Below are 22218 nucleotides of genomic sequence, written 5' to 3'. Positions count from 1 at the left end.
TCCAGCCCCCAGGCCATCCGCCCAAGGTCCTCAAGTGGTCTTATTTGGCCCTTCCAACTCCATCGGGGGTTTAGCTAATCACCTGGGGCCCCTGGTGCCTAACGTTCATGCCATCTTCAATCCTGCTTTTAAATTTGACAAGCAAATTTATATGGTTGTGAAAGGTTGCTTTTTCCACCTAAGAAATATTGCAAAACTCAAACCGTTCCTCTCTCTCAACAACCTGAAGATTGTCCCTAATGCTTTAATTTCTTCTCTGCTGGATTATTGTAATGCTCTTTATTTGGGAATCAGCCAGTCATCCTTGTCCCAATTGCAGCTGGTGCAGAATGCAGCTGCTAGACTACTAAGTGGTACCAGGAAGAGAGACAGCATCACACCTGTTCTGGCATCCCTGCATTGGCTACCGGTCAAGTATAGGACTGAGTTTTAAGTTATTTTATTTGCTTTTAAAGCTTTACACAGGCTGGAGCTGTACATCACACAAACCAGGAGGAAAGCCACATTAATAGTTCAGGACCCTTCACATTTTTTGTTTACTGAATTTGAAAAACTCCCTTCAGGAAGATGACATAGGGTACCCACAGCAATGAGAAACATCTTTAAGAGATCCTTTATTCCATCCTCTATCACCCTCCTAAACAAATGACTTTTTATTATTTATAGTGACTGCTGTTGTTTTCTATTTGAGTCTATTTAAGATATGTATTATTATTTTAGCACTTTTATCCCAAACATTAATCATTATAGGCCCACTTATTTATTGTCTTTATCTCATGTATCCTAACCCATGGTAGAGAAAGTTTTTAAGTGTATGCATGTCTGTGAAGCCAAAGACGAATTTCCACGTGAGTGGACAATAAAGATGTCTAGTCTAGTCTATTCTAAGGTTTTCAGTATGTTGTGTAACCACACTGTAAAATTGACCAAATTTAAGTTTAGGTCAATATGCATTTTAAAAAGGATACTGCTGTCAAAGGAAATGGACGAGTTACTCACAGCGTCAAATCATTCAAATAAAATAAAGATATAATAATAATATTTGGAAAACCATTTTGCTTTTATTTGTGAAGTTTAACTGGAAGTAACATTTTAAAGTTGCAGTTTGAATGACTTCCGAATGGCGCATTTATTGTATCATTTTTTAGTATTATGAAACAGTGAAGTATGTTGATTTCTTGTATAACTGCAAAAAATATTATACTCTAAAGATAGGTACATAGTATGTACTGTATAGAATTATGATGTAGTGTGGATTTGGGACACAGCACAGGAATTCATGGCTGATTATCACTACATACTGTTGAGTTGCATTTTACACCTTGACTGTAGCTAGAGATAATGAACATGAGAGCTGTTTTTATGCACACAAAGACATCTTAGACAAATAACAGGCATTAACCTTTTGTTGCTAACTGATCCAAGTTAGAACACAAGAAAGTCAAAGAAGTCTGGAAAGTTGGAATTCTAAAGGGTTTCAATGCTGATCAGGGAGGTCAAAGACAAAATCGGAATGTAATTCAACTACTTTTCTAATCCTAGCCTTCAGTTTTAACCAATCTCATCTCCATATTTACTGCTGTACGATTCAGAAATTAACATCTCAAATCTTCCCATATGACACACAAGAAAAAGCTGAGAAGAGCTGATTGCTGATTTTAGGAAAAAGGAGGCAATGACACACACACCCCTGTCTACATCAGTGGAGTTGAGGTGGCGCAGGTGAACAGTTTTAGGTTCCTGGAAATCAGCATCACAGAGAACCTATCATGGTCCTCTGACATCTCCACCCTTGTCAAGAAAGCTCAGAAACAGATGTATTTTTTGAGGAAACTTGAGAAGGCAAACTTTTTGTTAACTTTTACAGAGGCGCAATAGAAAGCATCCTGACTGGAAACACCACAAACTGGCATGGGATGTGGATGGCCCAGGAGGAGAGGGCTCTGCAGCGGGGGATTAAAACCGCTCAGAAGATCATTGGTACCAACCTACCAAGCATCAGTGATATCGGAGAAGTGAGGTGTCTGCGCAGAGCCCAAAGGATACTAAAGGACAGCAGCCCCCCAGCCACAGCCTGTTCACCCTGCTGCCGTCTGGAAAAGGATACACAAGTATCTGCTGTCGTGCCACCAGACTACAGAGCAGCTTCTTCCCTCAGCATTACTCCATCAATAAATTACATGGAACTTTGTTATTCTTTTCCACATTACCATACCACTACCTTTTGTATAATATATGTATAGAGAAGTAACTGTATATATTGTTTTTGTTTTTATTTTTATTCTATTCTAATTTGTAAATATGTTCTGTGTGTGTATAGCGTGAAGGGGGCTACAACTTTAATTTCATTGTGCAGCCCTGTGTTGTAGAATGACAAATAAATGTAGCTTGCACCTTGAACCTTAACAGTGTTTTAAGAAATGGGGCTCTGTGGTCTAATGTGGATCTATTTTGGTTGTATTTGGGGATTTGTGACACAATAGCATCAAGCATCTTATCTGTTTTGATAGTATTTAGTTGCAGCCCGACCATCTTTTCCACCCACCTTGCTCTTCTCCTCCTGCTTGGCTGCGTGTCTGCATGGAGGATGCCAGATAGAAGATCCTAAAGATAGAGACAAAGACAGGAACTGTCAGAGATTGTTTCTAACACTCCCAACACGTTTCCATTAACAATGGACGTTAGTCAGTCAGTCCACCAATTTGACTGAAAGATCACAGCAACTGTAGACATTCAATCATTCATGATCCTCACTCATTGAATTATTATAACTTTGGTGATCTGGCACCATCATCAGGTCAGAATAAAACTATAAAACTGATGACATTCCCTTTGTCTTCAGCTGTACTTTGTGTTTAGTGGTAATTAGCAAATGTTAAAAAGCATGCTAATGTACAAAATTCAGATGGTGGTGAACATGGTAAACATTAGGGGCTAAACATCAGCATGTTAACATTGTCCTTGTCAACACTGAGCATGTTAGCATGCTAACATTAGCATTTAGCTCAAAGCAGCACTGTGCCTACTGTAAGTACAGCCAAATAGAGCTGCTAGCTTGGCTGTAGCCTAACTATTAGTCTTGTACAAATGATGCAACAAATTGGTTCTTTAGTACATGTGGACACATGTAACTATATTCTTCTTTGTAGTTGTTGGTAGTGTTTAATACTTCATCGCTCAACGATTAGCTAGCTTTATACAATTTTTTCTGCTACATAAAGGCAAGGCAAGTACATTTCAACAACAAGGCAGTTCAAAGTGCTTTACATAAAACATAAAAGCAACAGAGGGCAATATAAAGTGACATTTAAAACACTTAAAAAGAAAGAAAATTAAAAGATACAACGGAAGAGTAAAAGTTACAGTGCAGTATAAGAGATGAATGATTATTTGCTTTAATAAAAGATACCAGAAAAGTCTTCAGCCTTGATTTAAAAGAACTGAGTTGCAGTAGACTTGCAGTTTTCTGGGAGTTTGTTCCAGATATGTGGGGTGCATAAAAACTGAACGCTAATTCTCCATGTTTAGTTTTGACTCTGGGGACAGAAAGCAGACCTGATCCCAGATGACCTGAGAGGTCTGGATGGTTCATAACGTAGCAGAAGATCAGAAATGTACTTCTGAAATCAATAAAAATTTACATTCTGGCATTAGCAGAAGGAAAGAAAGAAAAAGAAAATACATGTAAAGGAAAAAAAAAGGTGAACCAAAAATGATACAGCAATGTACAGTATGGATGAAACTGCTGACATCTAAGATGAAGCTAGAAAATCCATGAGTCAATGCATGACTCATTTCCTCATCTGTTGCAGAGACATTTTTTCATGGTTATGGTTTCAGAAAGCTATTTCCACTGCTAAATCAATTCACTCTAAAGTGACAAGTAGCAGTTCAATAAGAGTTGAAGCAAATGGAGCACCCAAGGAAAAGCACCAGCTGCTACTTTGTGTTGGTGCCACAGCAGCAGTAAATAACATCTATGAGTGTGGCAGTGTGACTCAGGCACACATGTGCATGATCACTGGCGCATAATTCTTTGTAAAGTGCACCGTGGCTCACGACTTACCACTTGAATGCCGAGCATATCGTGTACACAACTTCTCATGTCGTAATCACAAGCTCATGAGTTCCATTTGAAGGAAGCATTATGCCCCCCCAAAATTAAGGATGGGGGGAAACACAGCTACACACTAGGCCTACACACACTGTGCGCAGACAAGGATTTTCTGTCTCTATGCGCATTCCTCCTTTATGAGCGTTCAGCAGCGGCCAGGTTCAGAGCTTAGCCTACACTGACTGGCAGAAGAAGAGGAAAAACACCATGCTTGCTGTAACGTGTGTCCACCGAGTTTGTGAGTTAGCAACAAATATCATTTGATAATCGCAAGTTGGAGCTTCACTAAAACATCTTAAAGATTGATAACAGATTTGAAGGTATTTATCTCAAGTCCCAAAAACTGCTTTTACCTTGCAGGTACATTTCTTCTCCCTCTGCAAACATCTGCTCACAGCGGGCACAGCGGGCACATGTGGGGTGGTAGTGCTTCTCTCCAGCCTGTTGAGCATTAAACAAGAGCAGGTTATGACAATGTAGCACTTGTTGTTGGTTTTCGTCACTTTCGGGGAATTGTTAAAGGGGTACTCAAGCAATTTAGTATTGCACTGCAAAAAGTTGAATCAGCAGAGCCTGGATATCCTGACTTTTAGTCTCTAGTATGAGTCAAGCTCCAAAAACACTGCATCCACCACTTCCCATAATGCAACTTGATAGCATATTTTTGTTGCCAGGTAAATGCTCACATTTTTTAAACACCACGCCACCAATTTGTACACAGGTTTTCTGTGATAAATCTATAGTATCCAAGTCCAAGCTCAGATAACCCTGATGACATCATCTGGGGATATTTTGTCAGACTTGACAAAGCTCCTCCAGAGCCACAGAAGACAGTGCTTAAAGTAATAGAGTAGTATATCATGATGTTAACTAATTAGCAAATAATTGTTAATAGTTATCTAATAATCAAGATTTATTACATAATAATTTTGACTTATAAAGTCCAAAGTCAAACAAATTTAACCCAGTACCTCATATAATTTTGAGTCACTATGAGTATTTTTTTTTAGTTTTTATCATTCCTAACTTTTTATCTTATTTTTTAATTTATTTTCCTGGTGGAAATCAGCTTCCATACATGAGAGGTGTGAGAGTTGTGATAATGAAGATAAACCAATGACAACACAGATCAAATAAAAAAAACAATCCACATGTGCAGTGGATAGACAAACAAACAAACAAACAAAAAAACACTGGTAGTGAATTTCATAGCTGAGTGCCCAACACATGTATAGAATAAAAATGTCTCTAGATGTTTTGTCACACCTACCGCCCCAACCACAAAATAATGCAAAGACATTAGTGTTTGTGTGCATGTTCCTGTATGCATGCATAAGCTTACTCTCTGCATGTCTGAAGGTGCACTTTATTAGAAAATTCATAATCAGCTTACTAAAAATGCTGATGCGGCATGTATAACCAGTCCCAGGAGTGTTGCTGAGCTAACTGTAATTCAGAGTCCAATTAGCATCACTTGATTAAAGTGCCACCAGCTACAAATGAAAACAAAGAAAAGGTTGTGTTTCATTATTTAGCCACAAAGTGGAGCACTTGCATGAGTAAGGAGCACTGCAGTTGCATTCAGTGCAGAGAAAGGTGCAAGGGTAACATGGGTATGAAAGCATTCCAATCAACTTGACTCTTGACTATGAAGACTTACATACTTCTGACTAGGGGTATAAGTGGTACGTGTATTCGTCCCGAACCATTCGATACAGGATGTTGGGTTTGTTATGCGACTTCCTTGGATCAGTACGCCCTGTGACCCAAACTATTACTATCAAAATAGTCTATTTATGTCGACTACTCGCACGCACGGAACAGAAATTCTAGAGTGCGAGTTTTATGCAAACTTTATGTAAATGTTTTTGGAGTGCACAAGTTGTTGTCTATCAGCTGTAGCATGCTAGTCGGCTTAGCATGGTTAGCCAGGTTAGCCAGGTGCCATTTGTGTGATTTGTTAACAGAACTTTTGTTAGTAGACTGCATTCTCTTTTGTCCCACAATCCTGAGAGCCATTGGACGCAGCATTAGCCAGTCTGACCTGTGACCCGGATGTCACCAGGTCAATAAAAAGGTCAGTGATCATTGGTTCTGTCTCTCTTTCTCCTGGAATCCTTCACTGCAGCAGACTGTCTCCCTCTCAGTGTGGCCGGCTCACTAGCAGACACCCACCTGAACTCTCCTGGCTTTGCCGTGTAATCTGCTCGGAGCAGAAACACGCAGCAGAACCCAAGTCTTTGATCTTATTGCAGCGACACAAGAGCCTGCTAAATCTCTGCAACAAAGTTTAGGGCCAATAGCTGCCACACACAAAGCCTGACAGCTAACTTCACATGCTTACAGAAGCATGAAGCAAGTTAACGTCGAGCTCTTAACTCTGTAAGGACAACCACAGGCAGAGCGACCGGCTTCCTCCAATCTCTAGAAGCGGACAGCAAAAGACACTTCCACAGCGGAACCACCATTCTTCCCAGCTTGGCTCGTCTACAACAGACTGACTGCCAGCTAACAGAAGCACCAAAGTCAACAACCTCTCTTTCCCTCTCACGGACAGGTATCGTAACAACTGGGCATAGCATAGAGTAACAGTGTATATAGCTAAGCAAAGGACTGTTTAACTTTTGTACATGTGATGTTACTGATGTGTTTTCATTGTGGTTTTATTGTTGTGATCATCTCCATGGTTAACGTGAGGTTATTGTAACCGTAGTTCTCAGCCACCGCTAAGATACTACACACATTCCTTTTGGGATGCATCCAAACCTGCACGCACACACACACACACACCACACACACCCTTTGTTCTGTAGTTTAGTGTATTTAGAGTTAGTCCTCATATTGTCTGTTTTTGCTTTGTTTATCTGTTAAATAACTGCTTGTGTGTAGACGGTGTAGTCCCTCATTCGTCCAGGAGTGTTCTATCGTAGAAAAGGTTTCAGTCGTAGTCATCTGGACACTGTTTTCAGAATCAAGACGTTTCGGCTCCCATCCGGAAGTCATTCTCAATTGTGAAAAAATTGGACGGGAATTGGAAATTTAAGCTAATCTGAGTTACATAAGCCCTGCCCTCAGGAACGGTGTCTCCATTCCTTATGTATCTGGACTGTCTGAAAAACTACAAAGGATCTTTAGACAGCACGATGTTCCTGTCTTCTTTAAACCAGGCAACACTTTAAGACAGAAACTCGTTCACCCTAAGGACAAGTTACCCACACAAAAACAGAGCAATGTTGTCTACTCCATTCAGTGCAGTGAGGAAAACTGCAAAGAACGGTACATAGGCGAAACCAAACAGCCACTTCACAAAAGACTTTATCAGCACAGACGACACGCTAACTCAGGATTACAGAGCGCCGTGCATTTGCATTTAAAAGCTACAAACCACACATTTGAAGACAGCGAGGTGAAGATTCTTAGTAGAGAGAAGAGTTGGTTTGAGCAGGCGTCAAGGAAGCCATTTTTGTGAAGAAAGAGAACCCCTCTTTGAACAGAAATGGTGGTCTGAGATTTAATCTGCCCAAAGTCTATCAGAGTGTATTATCACCTTGGTCACGCCTATCACATGCTAATCAGGCACTTAACAGTGATGAAGTAGATGCAGCCAGAGAACAATAGGCCTGCTTACTGATCACTGGGCCATCTTGAAACTATTAGGTCAGTTTCAGGTGAAACTAGCTATTAACAGATACTCAGGCAGATTCCCTCCTGAGGGCAGGGTTTATGTAACTCAGATTATCTTAAATTTCCAGTTCCCGTCCAATTTTTTCACAATTGAGAATGACTTCCGGATGGGAGCCGAAACATCTTGATTCTGAAAACAGTGTCCAGATGACTACGACTGAAACCTTTGCTTGTGTGTAATTATGCTGGTTTCTTTAATGTTGCACAAGAGTGAGTAATTTGTCAACCTCTGCTATGTTGAACTCCACATCCTTCAACCTACTAGCTATGAATGGTAATTTGGTTATAGTTATTAATTTAATTATTAATCTGAGTTCCAAATTGATAGTTTAGTGTATTTTTTTAGACTCAATCAATTAATTATCTTAGCTATCATTATCAAGCTAATTAGCTATAATTTCTCTTCTTTAAGAAGAGTGGTGCCCCCGAGGACTTTATTATCATTAAAGTTATTTATGATTATCTTTGATAATTCTGATAGCAGTTCTAGTCCCCAGTTCAAGAGCAGCTCAGTAGTAGTTGCGGTTGAGTTGAGCTATTGCTTTTCTTGACTAGATTTTCCAAGTTGGTTGAGGGATTGAAACTAGCAAATCTTTGTTCCAAAACCTGATTTTCTCCCGAAAACCACCTCTCATTCAGTCTGTTGGGTAATCTGAATACCATTTCACTTGCTCAGTGGTGATTTACTCAATACTAGTGCCTTATTCTGTCTTTTATTGTGTCATGGCAACAAAAACCATCACCAGCAGAATTATCTCCCTCTGTTGGCAGATTTTCTTTTGTTTTAAAACACATATGACTTATGGACTCATTATTTAACTAAACGTCTCAAGATGGATACTTTTTGGTTGAAGTTGTTGTTTTTCTCCCCTTGCAAAACAGTCATCTGATGTCTGCTGATCTCTGCCTCCCAAAGGCATCCCATCTAGCTTCAACAGCAGCATGATTACACACAACCCCTCCGAGGTCCCTGCACTTTGTTGCGTCATCTCAATATGGAACGATACCAGAAAACAGGACGTCAACACCTTATTTCTTGGATAACACCCTGCTTAATGCTAATCTGGACCAAATGGACAGCAGATGGAGAGAGGAAGCAAACCAAGTCATGCAGAATTAACCAAAAATGAGCAGGGAGACTCCAGGTCCAGGTATTATTGGGAGTAAAAGTAAGGTCATGTGCTTGAAAACTGGCAGCATGTTGTGGACGCCATGCCAAAGGCTCATATTTGAACTGAACTTAAACAGATAAATAGACAGAGACCTAGAGAAAAGAGGAAGTTGACTTAGAAACACTGAGGCCTGGAGATAAAAGGCCGGAACTGGATTGAAATTCAAACATGGAAAGTATGAGAGGACTGGAAAGGAGACAGAACTGCAATCAAATCCTTCCTTTGTCAGAATCCAAGGCTGCATGACAGGAAAATTATCATATTCAATGTCCTACAGGACTGATAAGTCAAGGAAGAGGAGGGGTTGAGGATGGTTTGTACAGCAGGGGGGATGAACTTGACAGCTGATTGGATGTTTTACTAGGAATGAGGCTGTAGCTAGTTGGCCAGGGTTGAGGTTTGCGGCTGAGACTCCTGCAGAGTTTAGGGCTTTTGAAACAGCAGTGGTAAAGAGCTGGGAGAGATCATGGCAGCCAAATGGTGAAAGGGCAGGTGAGGTTACAAAGAGCTGCTGAGCCTTTTCTACCACTTTATTTAACCAATTACATACAGACCATCTGCTTTCTCAAAATCACACAGCACACCACACTCAAAGGTGGGCATAACAATACACACTTTCCTAAAGTCTCTCCTCGAAAGTATTCATGGTCTTGCACTTGTTTGTACACACAAAAAGTGATAGAAGTAGTTGTGTAAAGAATGAAAAAAGATTTTGAGAGACAAGTTCAAACCCTGTCTACTTTCCCACTTCCACAAACCTGGCCAATCACTGCAGAGTTTAACATTTCCAGCTTGTTTGGAACAATCGCAAGAGACATCACAGCACCTACTCACACTGTCTGACTGACAGGTCATTTCTGGGAAGAGCAAAAATAAATGCCACAGCAATAAGCCGCTGAACAACAAAGATGTAGGCACAAACAATAAACAATTCAACCTCCTCCACCGCTGCCAGTTCCAGTCATTGACTCGAAACGTCCCCACAAAGCAGACTGTTTGATCTCAACCAAAATGTCATGACATTTTGAATGCTCAGTCTCTCCGTTACTGTTTCAAAGTGCAGCCCAGTGCAGGTAGAGTCGCTGCAAATGGCTTCTATACTAATACAGACACTCTGTGTGCTGGCATTTGATTTAAAAATAACAAAGGATACCAAAGAGCTGCTGGGCCTGTATTTATTAAGCATGTCAGGATATCTCAAAGGAATTACACTATAGAAAGTGTGACTTAATGGTTTTATTAGTTTGCATGTAATATAATCTTTAATATCATACAATATTAACTCTTCCCTGGTTGAAACCTTCCTTTCCATTTTATAAGGAATGAGGTAATGAAAGGAGAACAGAAGTGAGGAAAAAGACCACTCCACCACTCCCTACTCAGTACACACACAACACACACCTGTACCTATAACGCACACACGTTATAGGTACAGATGCTTTTAGTCCTGCTTGACTGACTTTGGCTCCAGACACTATAGGGCCAAACAATCAAGTATACACCTGATGGCCCAACACAACACTGTAGGAAATGGAAGTGGATGATGTCATTTACACAACCACACACACTGAGAGAAACACAGAAACATGAGCTCATCCCATTTCTGATGTTTCTGCTGCTCTGCAGACACTGGAACCTGATCGGTGATTATGAAAGGAGAGAATGTGAGAGGCCGGCATGTGATGACAGAAAAGAGTGTTAGAGAGAGGGATTGCTGTTTGTCCCTATAATGCTGCTCTGTTGTTCGGAGGTCACGGCAGGCGCTCCCAAGATCCCCTGTCTAAAATCTGCTCCTCCTCTCATCCCTTTCTCCGCCCAAGGAAAGTTTCCGGTGTCCCAGGATACTCTCCTTCACTGCAAAACAACACACTGCTTCACTAAAACCACATTCCCCTGCACTGACTTCTACCTGCCTCTCCAATGGACTCTTTCTCGTCCAATCCTGTCAATCTCTCTCTGCCTCATTCCTATTGAGCATGTTCTCCTGTCTTTTCTTATCCATTCAACTAGGTTGCATAGACAGCTGCATAACATTCCTGACTGGTTTTAGATTTGTTTAACAATCTCACAGGCTGAACTGAACCTAATGAAACTGTACATTAAGAGTACATTATAGCTAAGGGGAATTTCTTGAATGGTAAATATAAATAAATAACTGATTACACCAAAAGTCTGTTTCACAAAGTAAGATTAATGGGTTAGCCAACTATACAAATGGAGTCATCATTCGTACAGGATCACAAGTGGACATGGACAAAAGTACTGAGTGTGTTGTGACAACTAACAAATAGCAAAAGCAACATTTTTATAGCTCACTAGAGTACTTATCACTGCTTACCATGATAATAATGTCAGAGATACAATAAACATTTTTATACAACCATGTGTCCACTCTATGTTTGAAACAGGGCTTCTAACAAAAAGAGGGATTATAGTTGACTGTACAAATAACACGAGAAACGACAATTATAAGTGCATATAACAGTAATTACACTCAATGTCTTTTAATTTCGACAGGATTTCTGACAATGGTTGGTTCAGTGTACACTCCAGTCTATCACTGCAGCTCAGGATGATATCAATATTAATATTTTTTGACAATGAAACAACAATGACAATGAAATAATGATTATAATGAAAAATGTATGCAAACTGATGCCATTTTATTAGAAAACATATCCACAGTGAGTTAACTCCTATTAAATAATAAATGCAGATAGACCTTATCAAGTACTAATCTCTTTTCTTCAAGCCATATGTTGAAAATGCTGCATATAGAATAATTCTCATTTGATTTATAGCCTTTATCTTAGTCTTGCATATTTTTCTATTTCCATTCTCTCTTCTATTCTATTCTAGTTGTGTGATTATTTAGTACATCTTTTCACTCACTCAATATTACTTTCTGCTCCACATGACCTATCACTGTTTTCAGCCAGCACGTCATTTGTTGATGTTGCATGTGGCTGGCTTGTGATTAAGAACTCTGCCTCCCCTGTGTGCTAGGTTTTATGTTGTTAGTGTGTAACTCATTGCTAGTGCTGCTATCTTGGCCAGGATGCTCTTGACAAAGAGAATCTCGATATTTTGACTTAAACGGTATAGGCTGGCTCTATGTACTAGTGGAAAGACCAGTAGCGGAGTGTGTAAAGCCAGTGCTAACAGCACTGACAAGGTAGGGCTAATTAAAAAGAATGAATTATTACCAGCCATTTCAGCTACTGACATCATGACCCTCATCACAGATTTATAGAAGTATATTTCATGAAGGCAGCAACAGATGTGTTATATTATTCAGCATGACAGCATAAAACAGCAAGTGTGCAGTTGGGAAATGCTATCAATATGTACTGAAGCACTAGTTCACTTGATCATTTCAGGGCGTATAGCGACTGAGGACATATCTGATAGGGTTAATAAGCCTTTCCTTACATTACCTATTTGGTCTTTTATTATCATTTATTCCTACTGTCAGAGTCGATGCAATCCAGTCAACATGACTGGTGCCCTTGGGCAAGGCAGCGAACCTCGAATTTACTCTAGGAACACCTCTTTCCTAGCCCACTGACCTCTCACCCCTCTGGTAAAACGTGTTATAGTTTTGTTAAAACAAAATATTGAAATTTGTTTGAATTCCTAAAATTCCACACAAATTAGTGAAAATGAATTGTTTAAAAGTGAAATAATCTCACCCCAATGTGAGATGTGTGTGTCGGTTCAAACTATTTTGGTCCGGTTGAGTGTAAGATGCAGCTGCCAGCATGACTTGTTACCAGGTATATTTACAGTGAAGCTCTCTCCTTCTCTACGTCTCTACATATACTGTTCAAAAAGGCACACAAACTAAATAAGGTCATACACAAGCACACATACATAAAGTACGGTGACACACACATGACTTAATGACAACCTCATATCTAATAACCCGTTGAAAAAAATGTAAAGGGCAGGGACGAGAGCTGAGTGTGTCATCTGTCCTGTAGCTGTCGGTATTTTCTAGAACAGGAGGCTGTGTGGCTTTGTTTCATGGCACACAGAGGCAGAGGACGAGGACAGCTTATATGTGTGTGTGCAGTAGAGACTGAGGCCAAAACCATTAGACCACAGCCAAAAAAATAAAATTAAAATAGAGAGAGAAATTGTGCTGAATAGCCAAGCAGGCCCAACCACAGGGCAGATCCTGGCAGGCTGGTTATTCCCTGTGGACTGACAACTCTAAAGTTACACATGAAAAGGAGCTGGTCCCAGATCTGTACATACACAGGAAACTACTCTAGAAGCATTTGTCATGTATCTGCATTAGCAGTGTATAAGATCTTGAAATTTGAATGATTGCTTTAGGGAAACAGGGTCAACAGTGGAATCTGTTAAGCAGAAATATGAGAATGAAAAGTAAGAAGACTATAAAATAACAGGATATATTATGCAAAATAATTGCAGTAGAACACATAGAAAGAACAACATGACAACAATGCCATTTAAAGGGGAGCACCTATGATAAATGTTATGGGGACTCACAAGGGACAGCTTGAAAAAAGAATGGCCATAATCAAAGCAGTTAGATATCCTGACTTTTAGTCACTAGTATGGGTCAAACTCCAAAAATGCTGGATCCTACACTTCCCATAATGGAACTCGATAGCATCTAGACCCTCCCTGCCTGGATACGGCCATGTCTTTTCAACCTAATGTGCCCGGTTTGTAACGCAGGCTGTCTGTTATAAATTTGTAGTCTCCAACTTCTTTGTTCTCATAGTTATATACACAAGCTTGTTCCTTTGAATTTTTATCAAAGAACCAAATATTTCATAATGCCGCTGCTCATCTTCTGTACTGATGATTCAACAGGAAGTTTCATTTCCATCCAAGCCTTGGAAGTTTTCTCCATTGTGACTTTTACTTCCACATCTGTATATACAGAATGAGTAGCACTTCCCATAACTAGTTGACTTTGACAAGTAAAATTGGTGTAAGGCGCCTTTATGTATTTATCCTGCATCCATCATGCATTCAAAGACATGTGCTCACTGTTACTTGCTGAATATTACACAGAAGTATCACTAGTATACTTGTCTTTCAACAACCGTGCAACTGTTCCTGATTACTAGAATTACAACGTAGTTAAGGATTAGGCTATGTGGGTGGCGTTCAAGTTAATTTGGACAAATTACATGTTTGCTCTCATTCATTCAAACTTCATATGTTGGAAAAGTGACAGCTTTATGTCTGTGTGTCTCTCTGTTTTATCAAACTACAGTAACTAGCAAGCTAGATAGCTATTTAGTTGCCTTTATATATTCAGTCCCCTACTCATCTGTAGAACTGTTGTCCTGTTATTTCCTGTTTTATTTTGAAGTGTTCTCCTCTCCTCTTGTGTCTTGTTGTTTTACTTCCTGTCTTTGTTTGCTTTTCCCTCCAGTTTTGATTGTTTGCGCCGTCATAATTAGTTGCACCTGTGTCTCCTTGTCTCCTCTACCTAAGTGTATGTAGTCAGAGTTTTTCCTTTGTTCAGTGTCAGTTCGTCAAGCGTCCTGGTTTGTTGTTCTGTGGATTCATTGTTTCCCTGTACCTTGCTTGTTTGTAGATTTTTGGATTTTGCTTGTCCTCTGTTGGATTTTGTTTCTTTTGTTCGAGCCTGCTTGCCTGTTCCCTGTCTGAATTGTTCTGCCTCTGTTGGACTGCCTGAAATCTGTGTAAGCCTTTTTTTGTGTTTAGTATTAAATGGTTGATCTGCACCTGCCCTGCCTACCTGTCTGCATTTGGATCCTTTCTCTGCTACCCTGCTTGACTACAACAGATAATACAGTCATAATGCCATCAAAAGAAAGGAAATGCCGTTATTTCACCTTTTGTTTATCTGTGTACTCTATTCAATCCATCCATTCATCTATCCATGAAGGTATCATTATTCTGTGTATTCACCTGTTTCCTACATCTCTCTTTCCGTACCTCAGCTGTTCATCCATTTAGAAGGACTGCTTTAGTTGTGAGTGAGGGACACAGTTGAACCATATACTACATACTGACAGCTATCACAGAGTATTTCTGATAACTGTAACCTATCAGTGCTGCAATGTTACCTCCAGGACTTTTCCAGTGATGTACTTCTTGCAGCTCTCACACTGGATGCCAAACATGGCATGGTAGTCCATCTCACAGAAGGGGATTCCATCCCTGATGTGACAACACAAGACAAGTCAGCAGATCAGAGACAGCACAGTGCATCAGATACACTTCACATATAGCCAGCTCAGAGCCTGCTGCACGGTGGAGCTCGTGCTGCAGCCATCCAACTATGATGACAAAATTATATTTCGATCATTTGTAAACATTTTACACCAAATATAAAACTACAACGGCTGGTTAGTGCCATAATTTACTATTTCTAGCATCATATTATTGCAATACAAGTCTGAGGATGGTACAATGCTCTTAGCCAGCAATGTATGATCGTCTTTAATACATTCTGTCAAAATATTGACCAGATCTGTGCTAATTAGGGTTTTGGCCAGAGTAAAAAGTCCTACTTTGGTTTCTTAAACTGTCTAAGCATCTATTCTCTTCTCTATTTGAACTCCAGTTGGTTAGTACTGCATTATGTACTGGAATATGAGACTGTGACAGAGAACAAATTTCCTATAAGTCCTTTGACTTAGTAGCACTTTTCAAAACAGTGTTATTAAATGTAAAATCAATGGCTAAATGCAAAGACAAATGACAAAAGGTGTTGTGATAAGAACAGTAAAACAGAAGTCTATTAGAGATAAAAACAAAAATAATTAGCATAGCCTTTCTGTGTTGTGTTTTTGTAACCTAATCCTGACCACACGCGGGACAAAGGATACAAACCCCTGCCTCCAGTGCCAAAGAACATAGCATTAATGAATAAATTGTAATATCAATCCTAATTTACATTACAGGTAGCTGGTGAAGAATGGGTGTAATATGTTCACAAGTTTTACATTTTTTATTATCAGCTCTAGGAGCGTATTTATTTATTTTTTTTAGAACAGGGAGGTAAACTAATTTAACCAAAGAGGAAATGGGACGTTGCGATCACAGTATGGTGTGTGTCTCCACCACTAGGCCACTAGGTGAGTATGAAAAGTCAAAAGGGACACAATCACTTGCCATAGAGGTAATAGTATTAATGAAGTTGTGTAGTTATACTTTCAAAGTCAGACTGACTTACTTGCTGATGTACTCGGCATTGAGCACCTTGTTGCAGACTTTACACTTGAAGCAGCCCAGGTGCCAGTGCTTGTCCAGTGCTACAAGAGACTGTTCATTCTTAAACTCCTTCCCACAGCCGCAGCAGTCTGCACAGAAGACGAGATGAAGGCAGATTAGCTGATATGTGATGAGAAATGATACTAAAGTTGACTTTCTCCGACTGAAAGAGTTCCCTCTACAGTACTTTGGTTTCATTAAGCATAAAGGACAAAAAGAAGATTGGACATTTTGGTTTCCTGAGAGTGGAATGACTTAACACAATTTAAGAAAGTGCCAATTTAAGGGATGGAACAGAAAATTATGATAACAAGCAGTGTAACAAATCATGGTTTTCAGGGTGCAAAAGTTTACTTTTGGCATGATTTATGCTTTAGAGAGACAGTCACAGAAAGACGGAGACATAAACAAAGTACTGACTGTGGACAGCCTGTATGGGTGCAGGGCTGTTGGCAGGGAGAGGCTGGGTACAGTTTTGGCAGATACACTCCTTCCCGTTAAATGTCACTCGGTCGCCGGCTGGGAACGGCTGTCTGCAAACAGAAAACAGATAGAACATCACACGAGGGCTTTGACTGATATGTTTGTGATTCCCAAAGTTTACAAATATATTCTAAGCCTCTGAAATAAGATTTAGACCATCATGTTTTAGGTGGCTCAGCAGCTTTTTAAGGCAGGGTGAGGAAGGTTTCCTTGCATACAGATTAGTAAAATCCTCCCACCTCTCAATGAGTTCTCTGCTCTGACACATGCAGTTAAAGCAATGATGATATATGGATGACTAGATGTGGTCAGGGAGGAGCCTCCTTTTATCACAAAGCAGAATCCTTTACTGGACATTTTCAGTAAAAGGAAGAGACTGTCCCAATGCTGTTGTGACATGTTGAGCAGGGCCATAGCCAGGATTGAGGTCATGAGTCTTAACACCCCAAAAGAACTTCACCCATCAAAAAAAAGAATTAGAATATTTGGTTAGAATCACCAAATAGTTTGTTTTGTTTTTTATGTAGTGCTATTTTACTTTTTAAATGTTATTTAATTTTGATTTATTATTTCTGAATTTATGAGTGTTATATTTTTATGTTTTACATCAGACAAATTTAGAGATATTGAGTCTATGAGAATAAGCCTTAAATTACCTATCATGTGTAATTTGTGCAAAAGTAAACTCCTCAAGTTGTTAAAACCCTAAAATTCTGCATGAAACAACACATTGTCATAGGGCTCTTCACCAGATGGCTAACCAGATATATCCAATATCCATATCTTTGGTTCTGAAAGGGTTTTATTGAATTTACTTTGGATTTGTATTAATGCGGATGCCCTTGTCCGCAAACTTTTGTGTACTTTTGGTCTGGGGCTGCTTGTAACAAACTTTAGAACACTGAGGTTTAAAAGAGTCTGAAAGACTTCAGAATCAGAATCAGAAAGACTTTATTGATCCCCGAGGGGAAACTCTTTTGCTACAGCAGCTCACTATCACGTCAGTGCACACAGGAATAGAAGTACTAAGCAAAAAAAATATATAATACACTATAATACAGGTCAGAAAATAAATTAAGTACCAAGTGGGTATAAGTATAAAATTAAAACAAGTGTGAAGTACAAAGATCGGTTTACCGGTTGATGATAATAATATGGTATAAAGTAATAATGCATTAACTGCCAAGTTAAGTGTAGCTTATTTATAATGAGATGGAGAATATTGCACAGCAGTAATAGAGGTATGAATAAATATCAATATCAATAAATGGGGAATTTTAAACTGAAAATAGTATATTGCACAGGAGTATCAATACAGGATATTGCACAATTATCTCAAGTATTGCAGAGATGTAATGATCAATGTCCAGTTTAATGACTTAGGGTCATAGAGACTACACTTAGAGGGAGGAGTTAAAGAGTTTGACGGCCACAGACAGGAATGACTTCCTGTGGCGCTCTGTGGTGCATTGTGGGGGGATGAGTCTTCCGCTGAAGGTACTCCTTTGTTTGACCAGCACGTCATGGAGTGGGTGGGAGACACTCTCCAAGATGGCATGTAGTTTGGCCAGCATCCTCCTCTCTGACACCACTGCCAGAGAGTCCAGCTCCACCCCCACAATGTCACTGGCCTTACGGATCAGTTTGTTGAGTCTGTTAGTGTCCGCTACCCTCAACCTGCTGCCCCAGCATGCAACAGCATACAGAATAGCACTGGCCACCACAGACTCATAAAACATCTTCAGACTCATCACCACTGCTGATACAAGACTTGAGAAAAGACATGTTGGGATTCAGGTAGGGCAGGTTCGGTTATTAGCAAGATATTTATGAATATTAATCAAATTATGAATATTATCAAAATGAGTCATATGGATTAATAATTACGGGGCACCGCCCTGGGATCAGGCACCAATAACCAAATGTGAAAAACAGTCTTAAAGCTGTCCACCTAAAAATGCTGATATTTATTTAAAGTATTATCTTACATTAATTATAGTGAACAGTGAAGGGTGAATCCGAGCGCTGACCGTCGCTACCAGCTGTTATTGCAACGCATACACAAAATAACCACAGGCAACTGCTCTTAAAGGTACAATAGAGTTTATTTAACCTTAGCACTGATTAATAATCAATAACTTCAGCCAACAACCTCTATCGTGTATTCTAAACACAATAAGCATACAACAATCAGCAAATGTGTATGTGTGTGTGTGTGTGTGTGTGTGTGTGTAGGAGGGACAATAGAGAGGGAAAGCGAGGAAGATGGCGGACATGACCACATGGGTGGTCGTCACGCACAGATACAAAACCGAGACCTGCAAAACTCAAACAAAGGGGAGAGCCAAAATGGAGGACACGCTCTACAGTGGTGTGAAAAAGTCTTTGCCCCCTTCCTGATTTCTTTTTTTTTTGCAAGTTTGTCACACTTAAATGTTTCAGATCATCAAACAAATTTAAATATTAGTCAAAGATAACACAAGTAAACACAAAATGCAGTTTTTAAATGGTTGTTTTTATTAAGGGAAAACAAAATCCAAACCACACAACCCTGTGTGAAATAGTGATTACCCCCTAAACAAAGAGTATGGTCTAGACCTGCTTTATAGGAAAAGTGTAATGAGATACCTTCTGTTATGAATTGGCGCTATATAAATAAAATTGAATTTAAATGAAGTAAACCTAATAACTGGTTGGGTCACCCTTAGCAGAAACAACTGCAATCAAGCGTTTGTGATTGCAATGAGTCTTTCACAGTGATGTGGAGGAATTTTGGCCCACTCATCTTTGCAGAATTGTTGTAATTCAGCCACATTGGAGGGTTTTCGAGCATGAACTGCCTTTTTAAGGTTATGCCACAGCATCTTAATAGGATTCAGGTCAGGACTTTGACTAGGCCACTCCAAAGTCTTCATTTTGTTCTTCTTCAGCCATTCAGAGGTGGACTTGCTGGTTTTGGATCATTGTCCTACTGCAGAACCCAAGTTCGCTTCAGCTTGACGTCACGAACAGATGGTCGGACATTCTCCTTCAGGAGATTTTGGTAGACAGCAGAATTCATGGTTCCATTTATCACAGCAAGTCTTCCAGGTCCTGAAGCAGCAAAACAGCCCCAGACCATCACACTACCACCACCATATTTTACTGTTGGTATGATGTTCTTTTTCTGAAATGCAGTGTTACTTTTTTGCCAGATGTAATGGGACACACACCTTCCAAAAAGTTCAACTTTTATCTTGTCAGTCCACAAAGTATTTTCCCAAAAGTCTTGGGGATCATCAAGATGTTTTCTGGCAAAAATGAGACGAGCCCTAATGTTCTTTTTGCTCAGCAGTGGTTTTCGTCTTGGAACTCTGCCACACAGGCCATTTTTGCCCAGTCTCTTTCATATGGTGGAGTCATGAACACTGATTTTAACTTAGCCAAGTGAGGCCTGCAGTTCTTTGGATGTTGTTGTGGGGTCTTTTGTGACCTCTTGGATGAGTCGTCAATGCGCTCTTGGGGTAATTTTGGTCGGCCGGCCACTCCTGAGAAGGTTCACCACTGTTCCATGTTTTCGCCATTTATGGATAATGGCTCTCACTGTGGTTCACTGGAGTCCCAAAGCTTTAGAAATGGCTTTATAAACTTTTCCAGACTGATAGATCTCAATTACTTTCTTTCTCATTTGTTCCTGAATTTATTTTGGATCTCGGCATGATGTCTAGCTTTTGAAGATCTTTTGGTCTACTTCACTTTTTCAGCTTTATGTGATTTCTTGATTGAGAATAGGTGTGGCAGTAATCAGGCCTGGGTGTGGCTAGAGAAATTAAACTCAGGTGTGATAAACCACAGTTAAGTTATATTTTAACAGGTGGGGCAACCACTTTTTCACACAGGGCCATGTAGGTTTGGATTTTGTTTTCCCTTCTTTGACTAAAATTTTAATTTTTTTGCTGATCTGAAACATTTAAGTGTGACAAACATGCAAAAAAAAAAGAAATCAGGAAGAGGGCAAACACTTTTTCACACCACTGTATTTGTCCTCAAGATGGCGTGGAGCGTAGCTAGTTATGCTACCGCGCTATCTGGGTCATCTGAGATGTGTGTGTAGACGTGTATATGTACATGTAAAGACATGTGGCTTATTGGAGAGGAAAGAGAAAGGAAAGCACACAGAGTAAGGTACAAGAGATCTCAAATGCTGTGGTAAAGCGCAATAGCTGCCCCTTTATCACACAGGAACATGGCAGCGGACTTTTATTCAACAGCTGTGTTTCTGGACTTTGGTCTGATGAAACACAGTTATTAGCTTCCATGGTGGCTAAACTAACACAGTTAAACGGTCCAGCGGTGTGGTACCGATACACAACGGAACACACAGCAGAAACAGAACATGGCGGTCTGTTACTTTCCACTTTAAGCAAAGCACAATTTACAACAATGAAGCTTAGATGAAATAACACAGTTATAAAATCTATCTCTGCCCAGACACAAGCCTCTTAATTGAGATTGCTCTTGATAGCAATTTAATGCGTCAGTCCGTTTGGATTATCTGGCAGAGTCTTCTCAGGCTCGGATACTGACGTGGCCGGGTACGTTCATTAATGGCTTTAAAGGCGAAAGTGTTTCTTCAGGTGGCAGCGGAGGGAAGCAGTCGTCGACTTTCAGTGGGGAGAGAGCGGGACTCAGTGGTTAACCTTCTCTTCGTGAAGAAAACTGTAAAACCTTCCTTCTGCAGGTATGGGATTGTTATATGGAAGATAAAAATCAAGATCCAAAAGTGTGTTCAGCAAACACAAAACAGTCTGTTGCTCATCCAGCTCATTAAGACTTTATCTAGGGAGTTAAAGTTTACGTGAGCGACCTGTGCGCTCTGCTTTTATAGAGGTGATGACGTCATGGCAGGAGTGCCAGGATTTCCTGTGCCCCTTTTGGCGGCTCGTCCATTAGGAATCCAGGGTTTGGAGTCAACTGAAATCATGTGTCAAAGTGTGAATTAATGGCTGGTGGAGATTTGACGCCGTTTCTGAGTTCAGGCTTTTTGGTTTCACAAACGCCTCTGTTCTCCACACGTGGTGATGCCCAATAGACATTATTGTATTTGACATCTTGATACTCCAGAACAGAAAGAAATGTAGCAGGACTTTTCTTTTGAGGCAATGTAATATGAGACTTGAAAGAAAAACAGTTATTGATTACAGACCCAAGATATTTGTATATTGACTCAATCCCAGCACAGTGAAAAACAGGTCTGATTTCTTCCTAGAATTTTTTAACCATGGTACTTTTGTTTTTTGAGCATTTAGAACCACTTTCAATTAATTTAGCCTGTGTTGTACAACGTTAAAAGCAGACTGCAAATAACATAAAGCTTCTTTCTGATATGGTGCAGAGTAGTAAATAATAGTGTTATCTGTATAAAGGTGGATATTTGAACACTGTGGAACTTCCAAACCAAGCCTAAAACTGTCTCAGAGACACGTTTCATTGAGATGTTTATTTGTTATAATCATGAATGTTTCTGTCAAACATTCATGATTATAAGTTCAAACA

At 39.8% G+C, this 22218-nt stretch overlaps 1 protein-coding gene across 21 annotated transcripts in view; it reads right to left on the bottom strand.

Moving 5' to 3' along the window:
- ablim2 (actin binding LIM protein family, member 2) overlaps positions 1 to 22218 on the bottom strand; it is a 122285-nt gene that overhangs the window by 35621 nt on the left and 64446 nt on the right. For all 21 annotated transcript variants that reach the window (XR_006376457.1, XM_044183428.1, XM_044183431.1 and 18 more), the window contains exons 4-8: positions 16621 to 16733; positions 16163 to 16289; positions 15051 to 15144; positions 4468 to 4555; positions 2546 to 2604 (exon numbers count right to left, since the gene is read on the bottom strand). Coding sequence is in view for 20 of the 21 variants with exons in the window: in XM_044183428.1 (XP_044039363.1) it covers positions 2546 to 2604; positions 4468 to 4555; positions 15051 to 15144; positions 16163 to 16289; positions 16621 to 16733 (481 nt within the window). In the remaining variant the exon portion in view is untranslated. The remainder of the gene's footprint in view (positions 1 to 2545; positions 2605 to 4467; positions 4556 to 15050; positions 15145 to 16162; positions 16290 to 16620; positions 16734 to 22218) is intronic.

Source organism: Siniperca chuatsi, linkage group LG22 (genome assembly GCF_020085105.1).
Source record: "Siniperca chuatsi isolate FFG_IHB_CAS linkage group LG22, ASM2008510v1, whole genome shotgun sequence".
In the NCBI taxonomy this organism is placed as follows: domain Eukaryota; kingdom Metazoa; phylum Chordata; class Actinopteri; order Centrarchiformes; family Sinipercidae; genus Siniperca; species Siniperca chuatsi.
Note: the sequence above shows the minus strand (reverse complement) of the source record. Positions and strands in the feature narration are given on the sequence as shown.